This window comes from Colletotrichum destructivum, chromosome 2, assembly GCF_034447905.1.
Source record: "Colletotrichum destructivum chromosome 2, complete sequence".
Lineage (NCBI taxonomy): Eukaryota > Fungi > Ascomycota > Sordariomycetes > Glomerellales > Glomerellaceae > Colletotrichum > Colletotrichum destructivum.
In genome coordinates, this window is record NC_085897.1 from 705,202 (window position 1) to 722,163 (window position 16,962).

Here is a 16,962-nt window from a genome sequence, read left to right on the forward strand (position 1 = left end):
TGCAGCAGCTGTGAGGGCGCCAACTTCAACCATTTTCCTCAAAATGTTGCTCATGTCATGTCTAATGTACAGTGGCAGAAACCAGTCACAAGCGCCGACTTTTATCCATACTTGTAACTCATATATCAATCTTGTCCTTAGCCGTCGTCTACCGGGTTGAAAGCAGTCACACGATAGAGATAGTGTATCCATTCCCGTGACTCTATTACTTGGAAGCGTGCATCTCTCAGGAGCGGCGCAAAGTCGGCACCTCCAGCGTCGCACTCCGCGTCTTCCTCTGTACCCTGGCTGGTTCCGTAGGCGACGACGCCATACTCTCAGTCTGTGCGAAAGGGCGGGATCCAGACGGTTCTGTATATCTTCTGGCCGTCCGTTCTTGTCTCGACGACCCCCTTACGACGGACCCCTCCCTTGACGTAGGCGACCCAGCAGTCGGTGTCACCGAACCACCCTCACTGCCCGAGTAAGACTCATGCGAGTCTCGGCTCGTGGATAGTCGAAAGTTGCGCATGCTGAACTGGTCCATCGTCACGGTGACCCGGCTGTTGCGTCCCATCTCCCCCGGTATCTGGGGCCACACGCCATTACCAAAGTTGTCCGGTTGCAGCGACGGCTGTACCTTGTTGCCGAAGAACCTGTTGACCTTTATGAGAGCGTCGGAGATTGTGCGTCTGTAGCCCTGGTCCCGGTCGGACTCGGTGCCGTCAGACGTTGCTCTGGCGAGGGGGTCGCCGTGCTGCCCCGGGCGGATTGGGTAGTCCTCCATCTCGACGTGCGGTTCGTTGGATCGTTTTTGCGTCAGGTGGGCCGATCGCCTCGCTTCTTCTTGGGGCGCGTCGTTTTGGTCTGCCATGAACACTCCCGCGAGATAGATGTACAACGAGCCAAATGCCGCCATTCCAGTTGCGAGGATAGTGCCCCATTGGCCTATCAATGGACTCATGTGTCAGCTTCGTCCTCGGAAAGTGCGAGCTTATGGGAAGAACACGGTCATACCAATGCTACCCATGGGCTCCGTATGGTAGTCCATTTGGGGACTGGAGAAGTTTATCTCCCCAATAATAAGGATGGCTACGACTGCGCCAGCAAACACGGGTATCTCCACGGCGTTGAGGAAACCCCTGATGCTGGCATTGACGTTCTTCATGTTGCCGAACGTCGCCCCGTTGGCGCCCGGAATCGGCTCGTTCTCGCGCCCATTCTCGACATCCGGGTTCGTGATCTTGACCCACATCGACACCAGGGAGAGGATGGCGGGCACGCACTCGGCGGCCGCGAGGAACATGGAATTCCCGAGCGGGAGCTTAGTGGGTACCGGCACGACAAAGATTTCGCTGGCGGCCTTGGTTCTCAGAAGAGACGACGGGCCATTCTCCTGCGAACACGTGAGACCGCACAAAGCTTCACTGTAGGGGAAACGGCCCGGGTCCTGCGATATCGGATTGCCGGCATTGTCGAAGAAGCATGGTGTCGATTTGGCACGGTAAAATTCGACGGCAAGACTCAAGAGACCTTGAGAGGGGGGCATCAGATCAGTAACACGTTGCGTATCGTGGGTAGGTATGCCGTCGCTTACCAGCCAGGATCAGCCCTGTCCACAAGAAAATGATGTTGCGACCTCGCTCATTTGAATAGGTCGTGGATAGCTTGACCGTCACAGGGCCAGCCAGGATGCCTATCGAGCAATACTGCAGCGCTCCATAGACGTCGAGATCGATGGCACCTGCATAGACGCACATACAAAACGTCAGTTGAGAACGCAGCAGAAGATCCGGCAAACAGTTAGACGAACCGTCAACGTGCAAGGCCGCCAGGACTATTCCATGCACAGCCGCCACGGCAGGCAGAATCAAAGCGGCTGCGAGGCCAACGTTTCTGATCCATTCGGCCTTCCTTGCGAGGACGCACGTCGCCACGAGTGCATAATAACTAATTGGATCAAACACATGCCCATGTCAGTTGCAGCCCTAAGAGAAAGCTTGATTATCGGGGCCGGGCACTAGCAGGAGAAAGAGCTCCATAAGAGTCGCATGTGTGGAGAAACTGGTACGGGCTCGGGTGACATCGACTTACAGGACTCTCTGGCCAAGACCATACTGTCCCGACAAAGGCCACGAACAGATGACTTCGATGCAGGGCCCGCTGGAGCCCGCACAAGACGAAGGCTGGTTGGCGGCAGAGGCTTCTCGGCTGGCGATGGCGTGCAAAAGCGAGGTCAGAGAGAGAGGTGCCATAAGCCTCGCCCGGTTGTCAGTCTACCTTCGGAGCCGGACCACGCCAGCCTTTTTCCACTGGTCGGACGGGTATCCGTTTTCTTGGTAGAACGTCAAAAGGTTGAGGGACTCTATCTCCGCAATGGGTGGTGGTGGTGGTGAAATTGGTCAACCAACGGGATGGTGAAAGGGATGAATCAATGAAAGAGAAACCGGTTCTCGCCTCTCAGCAAACTCCAAAAGTATCGTGGGAACAAATCACCTCCTCATGGCACACACACATATCCTAGAAGTATGGTAAAGGGGTGGATATTCTTCCCGTCATGCCTTGCTGTTCGCCATGAACAAGAGCCAGACTGGGAAAGTGGTCGCGTGATGCGACGCAAGTGGCGGGGAGAGGGAGAAGGATGGAGCTCGTAGCCTGAGCGAACCGTTTTTTACATTTGCCTTAAACGGTTCGCCCCTTGACGGCAGAGGCGCAACATGATGGGCAAATAGACGACAGCCGATGCGGAACAGGTATACCTGGTAGTGTAGTTATCGATGCCGGGCGTGGCCGTCTGACGTAAGAAATGACCTCTTCCGTTGGGCGATTCCCTACCGCAAACAGCCCAGCCTGTTTGCGACACCAGTCAGAGACCGAGGGGGGATGAGCTCGAGAAGGCTGTGAGAGCTTAGTCCATGTAAGCATTGGTCGAGGGTATGCTGGAAGTCTCAGCACCAGTCTGACATGCATCAGCGGAGGGGCGCCCCAGTTGTAGGAACAGCAGAGAAACGGGCTAGTTAGCCAGCGACGTTTGGTTTTCTGGTCATGCAAGCTGTAAGTCGTCCACGACTCACACTCGATGCAGCGACGCAGCCATTAGGTAGCGTGAACGGTTAGTGGATCTTGTACCAATCAGAGGCGTCTAGCATGTCGATGACCCTGTATTCGGTCCGGAGCTCGGTGATACCTGCCGTGATAACCGGGTACTTTATTTAATATCTAGCTAGGGCGAAAGTAGTCCTTAACTTGGTCTCTGGGGGATTCGATCTGAAGGGAATGCTTGCTGACCCTTGCCCCGCACTCCATCCTCGCTCCCCCATGCGCCGGAAGAAGAAAAAAAAAGAAGATCCTTGCGTTTATCGCCGAGGAGGAAATATTGTCGCGCACGAAACACCACGAACCCTCGCTGTCGGCCCTTCACCATACCACCACCGCGCCGACGCGGCTCGACACGGCGGTTGAATGGGCCAACTGTGATTTCAACCGCTTGCGATGGATATAAGTACCGAGACCAGCCAGATCAAGGAGTGGAGATCCATCGTCACACTCATCGTCTTCTTCCTCGCAAGTACGTCTCGCCCCCCATGTTTCGAGTCGCAAGGCCTGATAAAGACTGATTTTTTTCTAACCGTTGTCGTCGTTCTTGTTATCGTCCTGCAGACGTTGCCGTGCTGTTCCCCTTCAAGGTCCCATTGCCCGTTCCCGTGTGGGCTGTTCACAAGACCTTGGACAGTCTGAGCGCGCTGAGAATCATCCCTCCGAGGGAAAAGGACTATCACGATGCGCCTCAGGATGGTGATCAGATCCCTAGGAGAAGGCGCTTTGTGCCGCTCCAGTTCCCCGTGAACTCGGTCACGGCGCCCTTGATCGCCGACCTGTTCCTCCTCGCCATCCTGGCCATCGGCAGGAAAGAAGTCCATGACGGCACCATCGGAGAAAACGGCATCTTCCCCATCGATATCATGATCTTCTTCATCACCTTGGCATACATTGCCATCTCGATCGACGCTTCGGGCCTCATTCGCTACCTGGCTTTAAAGGTGCTCCAGTGGGGAGGAGAAGTCGGCCACAGGCTGTTCTTCTACCTGTACGCATTCTTCTTCTGCCTCGGGAGCTTCATCGGCAACGACCCTATCATCCTCTCCGGCACCGCCTTCCTCGCCTACATGACTAGGGTCTCAACCAACATCAAGCATCCAAAGGCCTGGATCTTCACACAGTTTGCCATCGCCAACATCTCGTCCGCCATCCTCGTCTCCTCCAACCCTACCAACCTCGTCCTGGCCGGCGCCTTCCAGATCAAGTTCATCGAGTACACGGCCAACATGGTCGTCCCTGTCGTCATCACGGCCATTATCCTGTTTCCCTTCCTGCTGTACGTCGTCTTCGCCAACGAAGGGCTCATCCCCTACTCCATCAAGATGCGCGAGGCACCGAATCAGACGAAATCAAAACCCGTCAACCCCAACATCCCGAGCGCCAAGGGTAGCGCGAGAGAGGAGAGCATCACGCAGGATAATACGGAGCAGCTCATTGAAGAGATCATGAACCCCTGGCTCGATAAGGGCGGCGCCGCCTTTGGCGCCGTCGTCATGTCGGCCACGCTCGTCACCGTACTGGCCATCAACGCCGCCAGCGTCAAGACCAAGAACGACGAGCACTTCCAGGTCTTTTGGGTGACGTTACCGGCCGCCTTTATCATGCTCTGCTGGGACCTTGGGTTCGGATGGCTGCGTCGGGATGAGACGCGGGCGATTGCAAGAGGGGCCCGCGACGAAGGAGACAGGCCCAGAGCTGGGCATCTCGACCTTGAGCACGGCGATGGGGGGAGAAGGCAGTCGGATACGGAAATGGCGACGATGACGTCTGCCTTGCCGTCGCAGCACTGGCCGCGAATCCATGTCGATTCCGCAAAGCACACCAACGACACAGGAAAGGTCCGAGTCACAGACGACGAAGCATCGCCCGTCTGCCGCGATTTAAGCATGGAGATGCCCAATTCGAGCGGCCCGCCTGTCGTCACCCTTACCCCAGCGGACCAGGTCTCGGAGGGCAGCGGCACCGACACTACCGAACCCAGCCCGCAGCTGGCCTCGTCGACGTCGACGACGGTGACGGACGCAGCACAGTTGGACGGCGGGAAACCCTCCACGACCACCACCACCAGCGCGCGCGAAGCATGCCACGAGATGTCGCTCCCCGCAGTCTCGGACCCCTCGCCGCAGGGAGTGCTGGCATCATCGTCTACGGGACTAACGGATGACGAGAAGCGCGGCGAGGACCTCGATGAGGGTCGCTCGCGCGGTCACAAGGGATCACACAGAGACCTCACGCAGCCGCGGTCGACGCTTCTGTCGCGTTACCGCGAAGGGCATCGCTGGATGCAGATGACGTTCCCTACCGTCATGGCAGTGATCTCGCATCTCCCGTTCGCGCTTGTACCCTTCGCTTTCGCCATGTTTGTCTTGGTACAGGCGCTGGTTACCAAGGGTTGGGTTCCGGTATTTGCGTACGGGTGGGACCACTGGGTCGAGAAGACGGGCACCATCGGCGCCATAGGCGGCATGGGCTTCCTGTCCGTGATACTTTGCAATGTAAGACAGCCAAAACCCCCCTTGTACCCGGCCCGAGTCGTGGGGACACGACGGAATGCTGACTGACCTTGACAACCATCTAGTTCGCGGGCACCAACATCGGCACCACCATCCTCCTGTCCCGTGTGATACAGGCGTGGCAGCAGATCCACCGGGAGAACGGCGTGGCCATCAGCGACCGGACATTCTGGGGCACGGTGTACAGCATGGCGCTGGGGGTCAACTACGGCGCGTTCAGCACCGCCTTCAGCGCGTCGCTGGCGGGCCTACTGTGGCGCGACATCCTCGAGCGGAAGCACATCCACATCCGGAGGATGGAGTTTGCGAGGGAAAATGTGCCCATCATCACGATCGCCATGATCGTCGGCTGTACCGTTCTTGTGGGGGAGATATATATCATAAGAAAAGACGCGCCGTATCACTTGTGAGGCTGGCGGGCGGGCGTCTAGGGGCGGCTGGCTCAGTCAGTCCATACGCAGGCGATGGGTTGGATACATCGCTTAGAGCCAGGGTTGTTCAATAGAGTTTCAACGTCATCTGTTCTATTCTTAGATGGCATGTGTGATGTAAGTTCGGATGAGTTCAGTCTGTTCGAATGGTAACTCCCGCATCCGAGGGCTGACGATTACTGAGCTCTCGCTGAACCCCCACGCGGGGGGGGGGCCTGTAGAGAGCGCTGGAGCGGAGGAGCTTCGGGGGCTAACAAGCGCTGAATATGGGTGACGAGAACCCCACCACCAACGCTTCTCATCACTCCTTGCGCCTCATGAAGACTTTTCCTTTCTCTCTCTCTCTCTCTCTCTCTCTCTCTCTCCCCACACATCCACACACATCCACACACTACAGCAGACTGCGGCAGGAAGAGCGGGGAGAGGTTGTATGCGCGTGTGTAAGGCGACATGCGAGCGGGAACAGGGTCCAAAGATGGCGCGCAGCCGCCCGGCCGTGGCTGAGCTCGAACTGCGCACGCAGATCTCTCCTCTCTCTCTCTCTGTCTCTCTGTATTTCTCTCTGTATTTCTCTGCCGCGGTGCGTCAGCGGCACGGCGCGCACGCCAAGTCCTTCGACTGCCCCCGTTTGCATGCCACAGGGGCCGCCAGGAAAAGGAAGGCCTCTTGGAAGTTCAACGGGGCGGCTCCTCCAGTGAGACGGCGACATTTATTGCATCATTGGGGTTGGGTAGGAGGAGGGCGCGGGGGAAGTGCCTGGCTGGGCTGTGGTGGTGGTATTGTGTTCTTCCTTGGTTACATTTGTGAACGCACACAGCCGCGATGTGCCGTCGCCGTGAGCCAGGAGGGGGTAATGTTTCGTGCCTGCGGTACCTAGTGATCCATTTCCGGACGGCTATATTACAAGTCGCCGAGGGTGAGTTCGTGTGAGTAAGCCTGGCTCGCGGCCCCTCCCCCATTACAATTATGCGGGGTGAAGGATGAACAGAGGGAGGGGGTTCATCTGTTGGACGAAAGGACGGGAGACGGGACGATCAGCGTGTGTCAGCACGACATTGCGCTGACTGCATGCGGCATGTCTTGATGATTGTCTTGACTATCGTGATTGTCTGACGGATGGACGGCCGGGATGAAGGGGGGGGGGAGTGTTTCTCCCGAATTGCTTCTTGTTTCCCAAACGAGGTGCAAGGGACCATTCGGGAGGGGGCCTAAGGTGGAAGGGGGGAGCGATCCGGGACGATGCAATGCGGGTTCGAAGGTAAAAACATCAGAGAGGCGGCGAGACGAGATGACTTTGACTCTCCTGCCTGTGCCTCAGGAACGCTCCGCAGGGCCGAGTTGCACCATGCCATGAGACGACGACACGCTCGGAACTGCAATGCTGGTGCCTGGTGAACGCTGTTTCCCCCCTCCAGAGCTCGAGGCATTTACGGACGTCTTTCTTTCCAGGGGCCCAGGGATTTCCAGGTGTCTCTGGACGAGGAAAGGCACATGGTCTAGCAAGCAAGCGAGTAAACAATGAGTGGTAAGTAGTGAATGAGTTGAGCGAGGACGATCAGTGTGTAAGTGAGGTGAGTGAATGAGCGAGTGGGTTAGTAGTGAGCGAGTGAATGGTGGAGTTTTTAGGCGCCGTCTTGTTTCCCCCAAAATCCTCCCGGCTCGGCGCAGGATCCTTCGCAACTGACCTCGAGACCAAATGGAAACGCTAGTCAGAAGCGGACACCAAAAATAAGACGAGAAACATGAAGATGAAGAAAAGAAAGGGTTGACAAGTGCCGTCTTATTCATGCCCATCTGTCTTGAACGGCTTCGTTGGGGGGGAGGGGGGGCAGCTCATGATCCTCCCTTTCCCTTTCTCCCTCTGTCTCGCACACTCACACATCTCACACATTCACACACTGGTCAGCAATACCGGCGACGATCGGGCGGGGCATGGTTCGTTCGCGTGTCGATCAACTGGTTCTCATCCGGTGCAGGCGGGAGTCCCCCTCCATCCCGTCTCATCCCGTTTGGGGTCCAACATCCATCCTATCTGGGGGGGTGGTAGCGCAAGGCAACAAAGAAGAGTTGTGGATATGCCATCCTCAACTTCTTGCTTTCTCTCTCTTCTCCCAGCGTCTCGTCGGCCTCGTCGTCGCGCCAGGCCAGCTTCCCTGCTGTGCTTGCGCAGCGCACAGTCACTCACTGTACACTACGCACGTTTGAACACCCATCATCAATGACCGGGGGGGGGGGGGGCGTCACTGCAATATTGCCCCTCTTCGGTTTCGGGGCTCCCTCCGCCGGGGCCTCACAGGGCACACGCAGGAGAACCGCCCGGGAGAAGTAGACACTGCAGGCATTGAAGCGGCGCACTGGGAGGGAACGAGGTGGAGGAGCAGACCAATGCGCATGGCGGGAAGACTGAAAAGATTGGATAAGGTTTCTCAAGGGAACAGGTGCCCGTCCCCCCCCTAAGAAAGGGGCCGAAGGAGGGTGATCAATGGAGCCGTTTGCCTCGTCCGTATTACATTCTCATTGTTCTTTGCAACCCGTTATCGACAGAGAGGGGCAACGGATCACCGGCGCCATATTCCGCATCATTGTTCGCCTAGTTTCCTTTGTCACGAAGCCGTTCCAAACGTCGCAGGGGAGATGGGGGTGTGTTGGGTCCAGATTCAAACGGCGCAAATAGTGCCAAAAAAAAGATGGCATGTTGAGGGCTGGTTTTCTTTCTTTGTCGTCCGACGAGATCGCCATCAACTCGTCGCCCGCCAATGCGACCTTTCCTTCCTTCATCTTCCATCAGCACACAGACACGGAGGTCTCGCCCCTCCCCCCCCCCCTTCATCACTAACACCCACTGGGGGCCGCATCGCAGCCACCAGGGCCTCAGCTTCGCCTCTCGAGCGGGTCTTTTGCTGAGAAGAGAGGAGGGGGGAGCTGGTGTTGGTCTGTTGGAAGACAACAGAAATGGGCCAGACTCGGTTGGAGGCTCTAGACTAGCTCTAGTTGAAGAAACGCATGGGACGGTCGGTCGGACGGGCGGACGAACGAGGGAGTGGATGAGTCCAAGATTCTAATGTTGGGGGGGGGGGGGGGCGCTTGTGGAGAGACTGCTTTCTTCTCTTTTCGTAGCTGTCTGGCTGCAACACGGCCGCGGAACCGAGTCCAAGACAGACAGGCAAACACAGCCTTTCCCTGGTTCCTCGGCAGATCCAACAGGAAAGCCGAGAAGAGAAGCGAGGCATAACCCGGAGGACATCAAACTAGAGACTCTCTCGTCTGGCCATCAACACCAAAACTCCATCCCACACTGGTGTCTCCCTGCGCTTCGGGGGCACATGGTTGCCGATGGGGATGCGCAGCCAATAATAGCCACCTCGGACGGCCGTGTGGAACAAGTCCCGCGAACGAACAATGTGTGCGCCGCAGCACCAGTGCCGCCCACGGCCACTTTGCAAAAACGTGCCCTTCCTTCTTTTTTTTTCTCCCTTTCTTTTCCGTTTCCTCCCCCACGCCTGTTCGTTCTTCGATATGCACACTCCCCCCCAAAGGCAACGATGCGTTCTTCTTGCTGTGTGGGAACTCTATTTCCAGGGGCTCTGCTGCATACATACTACATACTGCGGTGCAGAGAGACACTCGCCCGATCTGCCTTACAGCGGATGCCTACGCCAAGAGTAACCCATGTTTGGATCGGAAGCTGTAAGTGAAGCTCTGCTCTTGAAGATGGCTACTCTCGAATGGGGGCCGGATCATGAAATAAAGGGTACCTCTCACCCCTCATCATCCTCCAATCTCCGTCTCGTGCATTCACACACAAACACACACACACACACAGACGGGATCTTGAATCTTGAATCGTACAACATTGTTTTCGCGCGTCATCGACTCTCTCCTTAGCTCAAAGGCCGAGAAAAGAATCAGAACGCCAACACGTGGTCACGTCTTGACCTCTTCCCGCCCCCCTCCCACCACCTCACCCGTCCGCTAGCACCAAGAGGAGACCGGCGCCGGCACACACGCTACGCAGACTATAACGGCACCAGCTCTCAGGCTCTTCACGATCCGCCTTCCTTCTCTTTTTACCCTTCTTCTCCTGGGGCCTTCAGCTCCTTCAGCTACGGCCCCGAAGAATAGGGCCGGGCGTCAAGGTTTGCGGGCGAATTAGGAACTTTGTTCTAGTCCGCTGTCAACAAACAAACAAATATCCTCGAGGCCGTACACAAACGTCAACATAAATACCACCACGGAGACATGGCACCTGCCAGCCTCGAGAGGGTCGGACGAGAAGCATCGGCATCCCCAGCAGCAGCGACGGAGGTACTCACGACAACGACAACAACAACAACATCATCATCATCATCACAGTCATCACAGTCACAGACATCATCACTTACACCAACACCAACAGACACATCCACCGACCTTGGCGGCCCACCACGGACCACTACCCCGTCGGCCACCACCAACACCACCACAATCCTCATCGTCATCATCGTGTTCTGCGTGACAGCCATCATGTCGGTAGCCCTGTTCTACGTCTTCGACCGCAAGAAGAACGCCCAGTTCCGCGAGGCGTGCCGGCGGGACCCCTACCTCACGCGCAAGGAGTTTGCTCGCCGCCGCAAGCTCAGCAGCATCGAGCGCCTCGAGGAGGAGGAGATGCAGCGCAGCATCATGATCCGAAAGTCGCTCGCCAGCCGCGAGCCCTCGAGGCAGAACAGTTGCGAGGACTTTGACGTCGTCTCGAGGCTGCAGCAGCAGCACCACCACCACCAAGAACACGAAGAAAAACACCGGCTCGGGCGCCAGCTGTCCGAGGAGTGGATGGTGCGGACCAGGTCCGGGTCGGAGACGTCCTCGTCGGCTTCGTCCGCGCGGGATCACCACCCCTACGTCGAGCCCCATCCCGGCGTCGAGGTCGAGGTCCCGCTGGCCCCGCACCCGAGAACGCCGTCGCCGAGCCGGACGCCGCTCGTGAGGAAACCCGTACCGCCGCCTCCGGACGTGGCTGCCATGGCCAAGGTTTCGCGACCGCGACCATCATACCTGTCGTGAAGACCGAGGGTGGCGTTATGAGATATGATAATGAGCGAACTGAACGGGACTTGGCAAACGAGAGGGGGGGAGGGGGGGGTTGGCTGGAGTGCCCTATGACGAATTCATGTACCTTCTTTACATTTTTTCATTTGTATTGATACCCAATGCTGCACTTATATTCAACCCACTGATGTAGTTTCATGATTCAGTAAGATGGGAGAATGGGATGTGAGTTGAGGAAACAATTATCCGTACAGTGATTTGGTTCACCGAGGTGGAAAAGCCTGGTCAGGGTCCGGAAGTGCCGAACTTCGGCTCCGATTTGCTGAGTCATCTCAAGCCTCTGGGTCTCTACATAGTAGGTACCTTGCCCCCTGGGGTGGGTAAGCACCGCACCTACCTACCTTGGGTTTGGTGATTCCAAGGTGCCTAGTGCCTTCCACTGGGCAGTGAATGCTGACCGCCTGCCTAACGTCACCCAGAAGGTCAAAGTCCTCATCCATCTCCGAAACGCAGGCTGGGCGCTTTCCCCTCTGCAACTCATCTCTCTCCACGTCACTCATCACTCGTCACTCGCTCGCCTTCACGAAGAAATCGTCTGCTTTCGCCGCAACGAACCTCGAAAAATCCGTCGATCGACTTTTTCGGAGACAATCTTGCGACTGCCGCACACGAACCCTTCGAGCCGACTGCTCCGCACCCTGGCACGCAAGGTCTTTGTTCGCCACTCTCGGACGCCTTCACTGGTAGAATATCGGTCGGCTGGCAAACAGAGCCTCCTCTTCCTTCGCGTTTCCCCTCTCTCTCTCTTCACATCTTCGACTTTCGCGTCTTTCGTCAAAAGGTTCGCTTTATTGGTGAGAGAGGACAGCTCCTGCCACGGGTCAGGATATCATGGCTCACCTCATTTTCTCTGCTTAGTTAGGGAATTCTTCAAGCGCCTTCGCCATCTCCCACTGAACGAGTTTTCCGCCGTTCATCAAGAGTAAAGCAATCTGCCGCCTGAGGACCCTCTATCTATATTTATCCATCTCCGCCTACTGCCCGGCGCGGGATTGAGAGCCCACCTTGGTTGCGAAGCACCACTTGGCATCGTTCTTTGGGACGGTCCCTCTCTATCTCTCTCTTGATTCTTGGACGAAGTAGCCGGTTGCCCTAACACCGCCAAGCTGCATTCGCCGCTCTTTGTTCAGCTTGCTACCGATCTGCTCTGGACACAAACCAAGAACCCCGCGAAAGAAGACCCGACGACCCACAAGGCTGTTGTCAATAAGCGCAAGGAACTCCGGCGAAGAAGAAAAGAACTCAAGCGTCGCCGCAAAGTCTTTGACGAAGCCAACAACATCTACACTGCCAAGCCGTACATGCCCAAGATGCTCGGCCCCAACGGTGCCGCAACGGACGAGAATGGAAATCCCGAGGGATTTAGGGACGACCTCAACATGGTAGTCATGTGTCCCGACTGCAAGGAGTACCCGCCTCACCTGGTTGAGGAGTTCTCCTCGGGCGATATGGTCTGCGGCTCCTGCGGCCTTGTCGTCGGTGAGCGCATTATCGACACTCGCTCCGAATGGCGTACCTTTGCCAACGACGACCAGGGCAACGACGACCCTTCTCGTGTCGGTGACGCCGTCAACCCCTTGCTCAACGGCTCTCAACTCGAGACGACCATCGCCTTTGGCGACGGCAGAGACTCGAAGCAGCTTGCCCGGCTGCAGAACAAGTCGCAGAACGACAAGGCTAGCAAGTCTCTCATGCAGGCCTACAAGGAGATTGGCGCCTTCTGCGACAGTATCAACCTTGGCAAGAACGTCTCGGACGCCGCCAAGCACATCTTCAAGCTCACGTACGATCACAACTTCATGAAGGGCAAGCCTCAGGAGGCTGTCATCGCAGGCTGCATCTTCATCGCCTGCCGTCAGACGGGTGTTGGTCGTACCTTCCGGGAGATCTTCCAGGTCACGCACGTATCCAAGAAGGAGATTGGCAGAGTATTCAAGCAGCTCGAGTCCTTTTTGCAGAAGATCAAGGAGGAGAACCCACGTGGTGCGGGTTCCCTGTCTAACCTGGACGGCTACAAGGCCAGTGCGTCGACGAGCGCCGAGGACCTCTGTACCCGCTTCTGTTCGAACCTCAACTTCCGTAATGCGCAAAAGATCGAGAACGTGTCGCGAGCGCTTGCGCGGAAGACGTCGAGCGTCTCGGAGTTGGCTGGACGCTCGCCGCTGTCGGTGGCGGCCGCCTGTATCTACATGGCGTCTCATCTCATGAAGGAGGTGAGAACTTCCAAAGAGATCGCCTCCGTAGCCGGTGTCAGCGACGGCACCATCAAGACGGCCTATCGGTTCTTGTATCAGGCCCGCGACAGGCTGATCGAGAAGGAGTGGGGTGCTGACCAGAAGGCGATCGACGGCCTTCCGATTAACTAGAAGGTATCCGGTTGTCCTCACAAATGCCTCGACTCGCGTTGCCCTCATCTCCATGTTCAGGAAGAGATCAACATTAAGGACGAGGCATGAGCTCGGTCTATCTCGGCTCAGGGACACACACCGTTGGCTGCTCGGTTGACGTAGGGCGACTGCTTGGTGATGGCAAACACGGATCGGCCCACATGCAGCCGGCTGCAATGCTTGATAGGCAATGGCGATTGCCACATGCCATTTGTTTCTTTTGGGCGTTTTAGGGGTGGTTTCCCTTTGCCCATTTATCACCGTCTTGCTCTTGGTCCGGATCGTTTCTAGTCGCCTGGAACGGCGCACTCTCGCAGCTCTTGGAAGATTAGAGCTAAGAGGTCGGTCACGGACGTATTCCCGGACGGACAGACAGACCAACAGACAGACAGAATTTGCTTGCTTGCTTGCTTGCTCGCTCGCTCTGCGAGAATATGGATTTGGGAACTGCTGGGGACTGGGGCGGCTTAATTCGCATAATACTCTCACACAGATGGCTTTTGGGCTGGCTTGCACCGAGCAAACTACAGAGATAGACGAAAGAATTACAAGCCCTCTTTCTTTGCAATAGCACAGCATGCTCCTGTGCATGTTATTTGATGAAGTGAAGAAGGTAATGATTGAATGCGAAAGCCAGTCTGAAGATGAGTTTGACGACGAGTGTGAAGGTGATTCTTCAGCAACTGAGTTACAGATTGAAGGCATCAATAGGATGAATGTACAGTGTGCATTGTAGCAGAACCCGTCTGAAAGCACACTGTATTCTTTAGCCAATCACAACTGGGGAGTAGGGTCTAAGACCCCAATTATCTTTTTCCTGCCCACCCATGGAGGGGACCCACCGAGCCTTGCTTGTCCTTCGCGTCGCGACTCCATGTCAACCCGACCAGTCAAAGTGCCATTCGACATTCAGCCTTGCACCACCCGCGCGATCCCAACCAACTGCACCAACGAAGCCGCGCTGCAGCATCACCATTGATCGCAAAGCTCCCCCAATCCCCCCTCTCGACCCACCATGTCTGGACGTCGTTCTCGGTCGGGCAGGGCTGCCGCTAAGCGCGCCTCTGCTGCGCTCCGTACGTACAAGCTTTTCCCTTGACGTTTGTTCCTTTTCTTGTCGCGCCCTGAAGAAGCCTTGGAGGATGTTGATTGGGGTGCTCGCTACAATTCCTGCTTAAACGGACAGTCATCTGGCGTGTGAAATTCTTCTCTTTTTTTGTTTTTTGAATTGCAAGCGCAGAGCATCGTTCAAGCTCCGGCATCCTCTCTCTCCCTGTACCCCTCCTTTGACAACCCACCCTCGAGCGAGGACATCTTGTATCGCAACAATCCTTGCAAGGGAAACAACGAAGCGATTGCTTAACTAACTGGATTTATTCTCTAGAGAGCACTCCCAGAGTTTTCGAAGGCATCGATGACGAAGAGCCCGTCGCCGAAGCTGTCGAATCCGAGCCCGAGCACGAGGCGCAGCCCGAAGAAGAAGATGACGAAGAAGAGAAGCCTAACGAATCGGGTGAGGAAGAAGGTGGCGAAGAGGATGGTGAAGAAGAAGAAGAAGAGCCTGCGAACGAAGAGGCTGAAGACTCCGAACCGTCGGCCAAAGAACCGACTCCTCCCACCGAGCCCGTTATCCGTAGGAAGCGACTCGGCCGCCCCCCCAAGAACAAGCCTCCCGGCTGGGACAACATGATTACCGTGCCCGCTTCCGAAGCCGATACTCCGCGAAGGAGAGGTCGTGGTGGATGGCGCGGTCGAGGCGGCCGCCGACCGGCCCCCGGTCAGGCGCCTCCGAAGCTCAAGCAGGTCATCGACAAGGAGGGTACCGAAGTCGACATCGTCGACGACGAGTGTGTCCTGCCCGAGGACCCCGAAGGCGAGACAAAGGTCGACAAGCTCGGCAACCTGCAGGGGGGCCGCCAGTACCGTTGCAGAACGTTCACCGTCAAGGATCGCTCTGAACGCCAGTACATGTTGTCGACGGAGCCTGCGCGATGCGTTGGTTTCCGCGACAGCTACCTCTTCTTCAACAAGCACCCGAAGCTCTACAAGATCATCGTGAGCGACGAAGAAAAGATGGACATGATCGAGCGGAATATCATTCCCCACTCGTACAAGGGCCGTGCCATAGGAATCGTCACGGCGCGCTCCGTCTTTGTCGAGTTCGGCGCGAGGATCATCGTTGGCGGCCGGACTATCATCGACGACTACCGCGTTGCCGACATGCGCGCGTCTGGTGTTGCTGAGGGAGACATCGCGGACCCCTCGGACGTCTTCGACCCCAGCCAGCCGTACAACACCAACCAGTACGTTGCGTGGTTCGGCGCCAGTGCTGTGTACCACACCAACCAAGCGCCGGCCACGTCAGACCCTCTTGCTGGTTTGACTGAGGTCAAGAAGAAGCGTGTCAACGTGAACGATACCAATTGGCAGCTGGAGCACGCCCGTGCCGCTAGGTAAGTATCCGTGTACGCAAGCGAGACACACACGAGATCACATTCTAACAGAGGTCCAGCGAGTTCAACAGCCGCATCAACGCCATCCGTATGGCGACGCTGCGCCATGGCGCCTACGATATCCACACAAACATGATGCAGCAACCGGTCAACATGCAACCAACGCGCGCAAGGGTCGAGGCCGTTACTCCTGGCACCGTCAGCGAACCCAACAGCGCCTTTCCGACTGTCCCATCGGCAGTCCAGCGCAACTTCAACGTTGTAGACATCGTTTACGAGACGCCGCGCGTGGGCGTCCAGTCTGCCGGACGCCGGCCGGCCGAGGTTCCCGACTTTTTGAAGCCGTTCAACGGCATCCTGGCCATCGGCGAAGACATCAAGTCCATGTTGCCGTCCGAGTGTCGCGAGTCGCTCGAGAGGCACCAGGCCGACCAGCGGGAATTTGAGTCGCGCTTCGGCGACGAGAAGGACAAGATGGCGCGAGGCAGGCTAATCATCGACAAGTCTGTTGTGCCGCAGGGCCGACATTCTTAGGAAGAGCTTACCAAGCGGCACGGCTGGAAAGGCACCTCCAACTGCCGCTTCGAGTCGGCGTTCACCTCCCGCGGCTGCAACTTTTGCGGCCGCAACATTCGCGAGTGCGGGCACGGCGTGGACCTCACACCCGAGTTTTACGAGGCGTTCAGCGTCAAGCCCGAGGACCCTTCGACCATGACGCTCAAGACGGAGCCGCCTCAGGGAAGAAATACCAGACAAGAATCTTCTCAGGGGAAATTTGGGACGGACGTCGGTGGACTAGCGAAGATGGCGAATCCTGATATGCCTCGGGCGGTGTTTTGCCAGGAGGACGGGATCGTTGTCCGGCCCGAGTTCTACGGCAACACCGTGATTCTGGGTTGTCCGTAGGTGGCTGTCAAGTCTTGTATTGACGAGTTTCTCTCGGGGAGGTAGGGGGCGGGATGGACAGGTCCTGGGGTTTTTTTTGGGGTGATTTTTTTTCGTCTTCATCTTT

General features: G+C 56.8%; 5 protein-coding genes across 5 annotated transcripts; 4 read left to right on the forward strand and 1 right to left on the reverse strand.

Annotated features, from left to right (window-relative positions):
* Window positions 1-120: 120 nt before the first annotated feature.
* CDEST_02406 (uncharacterized protein) lies at window positions 121-2,669 on the reverse strand. Its single transcript, XM_062918565.1, has 5 exons — window positions 2,074-2,669; window positions 1,793-1,929; window positions 1,577-1,723; window positions 997-1,512; window positions 121-927 (listed from the first exon to the last, which is right to left on the reverse strand). The coding sequence occupies exons 1-5, from the start codon at window positions 2,232-2,234 to the stop codon at window positions 227-229; spliced, it is 1,662 nt and encodes a 553-aa protein (XP_062774616.1). The 5' UTR covers window positions 2,235-2,669; the 3' UTR covers window positions 121-226.
* Window positions 2,670-3,240: 571 nt separating this feature from the next.
* Window positions 3,241-6,121, forward strand: CDEST_02407 (Putative citrate transporter-like domain-containing protein). The gene is made up of 3 exons (XM_062918566.1): window positions 3,241-3,547; window positions 3,640-5,573; window positions 5,657-6,121. Exons 1-3 carry the CDS (start codon window positions 3,472-3,474, stop codon window positions 5,999-6,001), a joined length of 2,355 nt encoding a protein of 784 aa, XP_062774617.1. The 5' UTR covers window positions 3,241-3,471; the 3' UTR covers window positions 6,002-6,121.
* A 4,404-nt stretch (window positions 6,122-10,525) lies between these two features.
* Window positions 10,526-11,065, forward strand: CDEST_02408 (uncharacterized protein; the record flags this gene model as incomplete). The annotated part of the gene is made up of 1 exon (XM_062918567.1): window positions 10,526-11,065. The coding sequence occupies one exon, from the start codon at window positions 10,526-10,528 to the stop codon at window positions 11,063-11,065; it is 540 nt and encodes a 179-aa protein (XP_062774618.1).
* Window positions 11,066-12,118: 1,053 nt separating this feature from the next.
* On the forward strand, window positions 12,119-14,279 carry CDEST_02409 (Putative transcription factor TFIIB, Zinc finger, TFIIB-type, Cyclin-like domain-containing protein). The gene has a single exon (XM_062918568.1). The coding sequence runs from the start codon at window positions 12,412-12,414 to the stop codon at window positions 13,474-13,476; it is 1,065 nt and encodes a 354-aa protein (XP_062774619.1). The 5' UTR covers window positions 12,119-12,411; the 3' UTR covers window positions 13,477-14,279.
* Window positions 14,280-14,365: 86 nt separating this feature from the next.
* CDEST_02410 (Putative chromatin-remodelling complex, RSC SWI/SNF subunit Rsc7/Swp82) lies at window positions 14,366-16,856 on the forward strand (the record flags this gene model as incomplete). The annotated part of the gene is made up of 4 exons (XM_062918569.1): window positions 14,366-14,573; window positions 14,882-15,950; window positions 16,010-16,460; window positions 16,485-16,856. The coding sequence occupies exons 1-4, from the start codon at window positions 14,513-14,515 to the stop codon at window positions 16,854-16,856; spliced, it is 1,953 nt and encodes a 650-aa protein (XP_062774620.1). The 5' UTR covers window positions 14,366-14,512.
* Between the last annotated feature and the right edge of the window lie 106 nt (window positions 16,857-16,962).

Coding starts and splice junctions, on each gene's coding strand:
- CDEST_02406 (XM_062918565.1), bottom strand. CDS start 2,234: ATGGCACCTCTCTCTCTGACCTCGCTTTTGCACGCCATCGCCAGCCGA. Junction 1,724..1,792: donor GGCGGCCTTGCACGTTGACG/GTTCGTCTAACT, acceptor GCGTCTATGCAG/GTGCCATCGATCTCGACGTC. Junction 928..996: donor GGAGCCCATGGGTAGCATTG/GTATGACCGTGT, acceptor GTCCATTGATAG/GCCAATGGGGCACTATCCTC.
- CDEST_02407 (XM_062918566.1), top strand. CDS start 3,472: ATGGATATAAGTACCGAGACCAGCCAGATCAAGGAGTGGAGATCCATC. Junction 3,548..3,639: donor CATCGTCTTCTTCCTCGCAA/GTACGTCTCGCC, acceptor ATCGTCCTGCAG/ACGTTGCCGTGCTGTTCCCC. Junction 5,574..5,656: donor TGTCCGTGATACTTTGCAAT/GTAAGACAGCCA, acceptor ACAACCATCTAG/TTCGCGGGCACCAACATCGG.
- CDEST_02409 (XM_062918568.1), top strand. CDS start 12,412: ATGCCCAAGATGCTCGGCCCCAACGGTGCCGCAACGGACGAGAATGGA.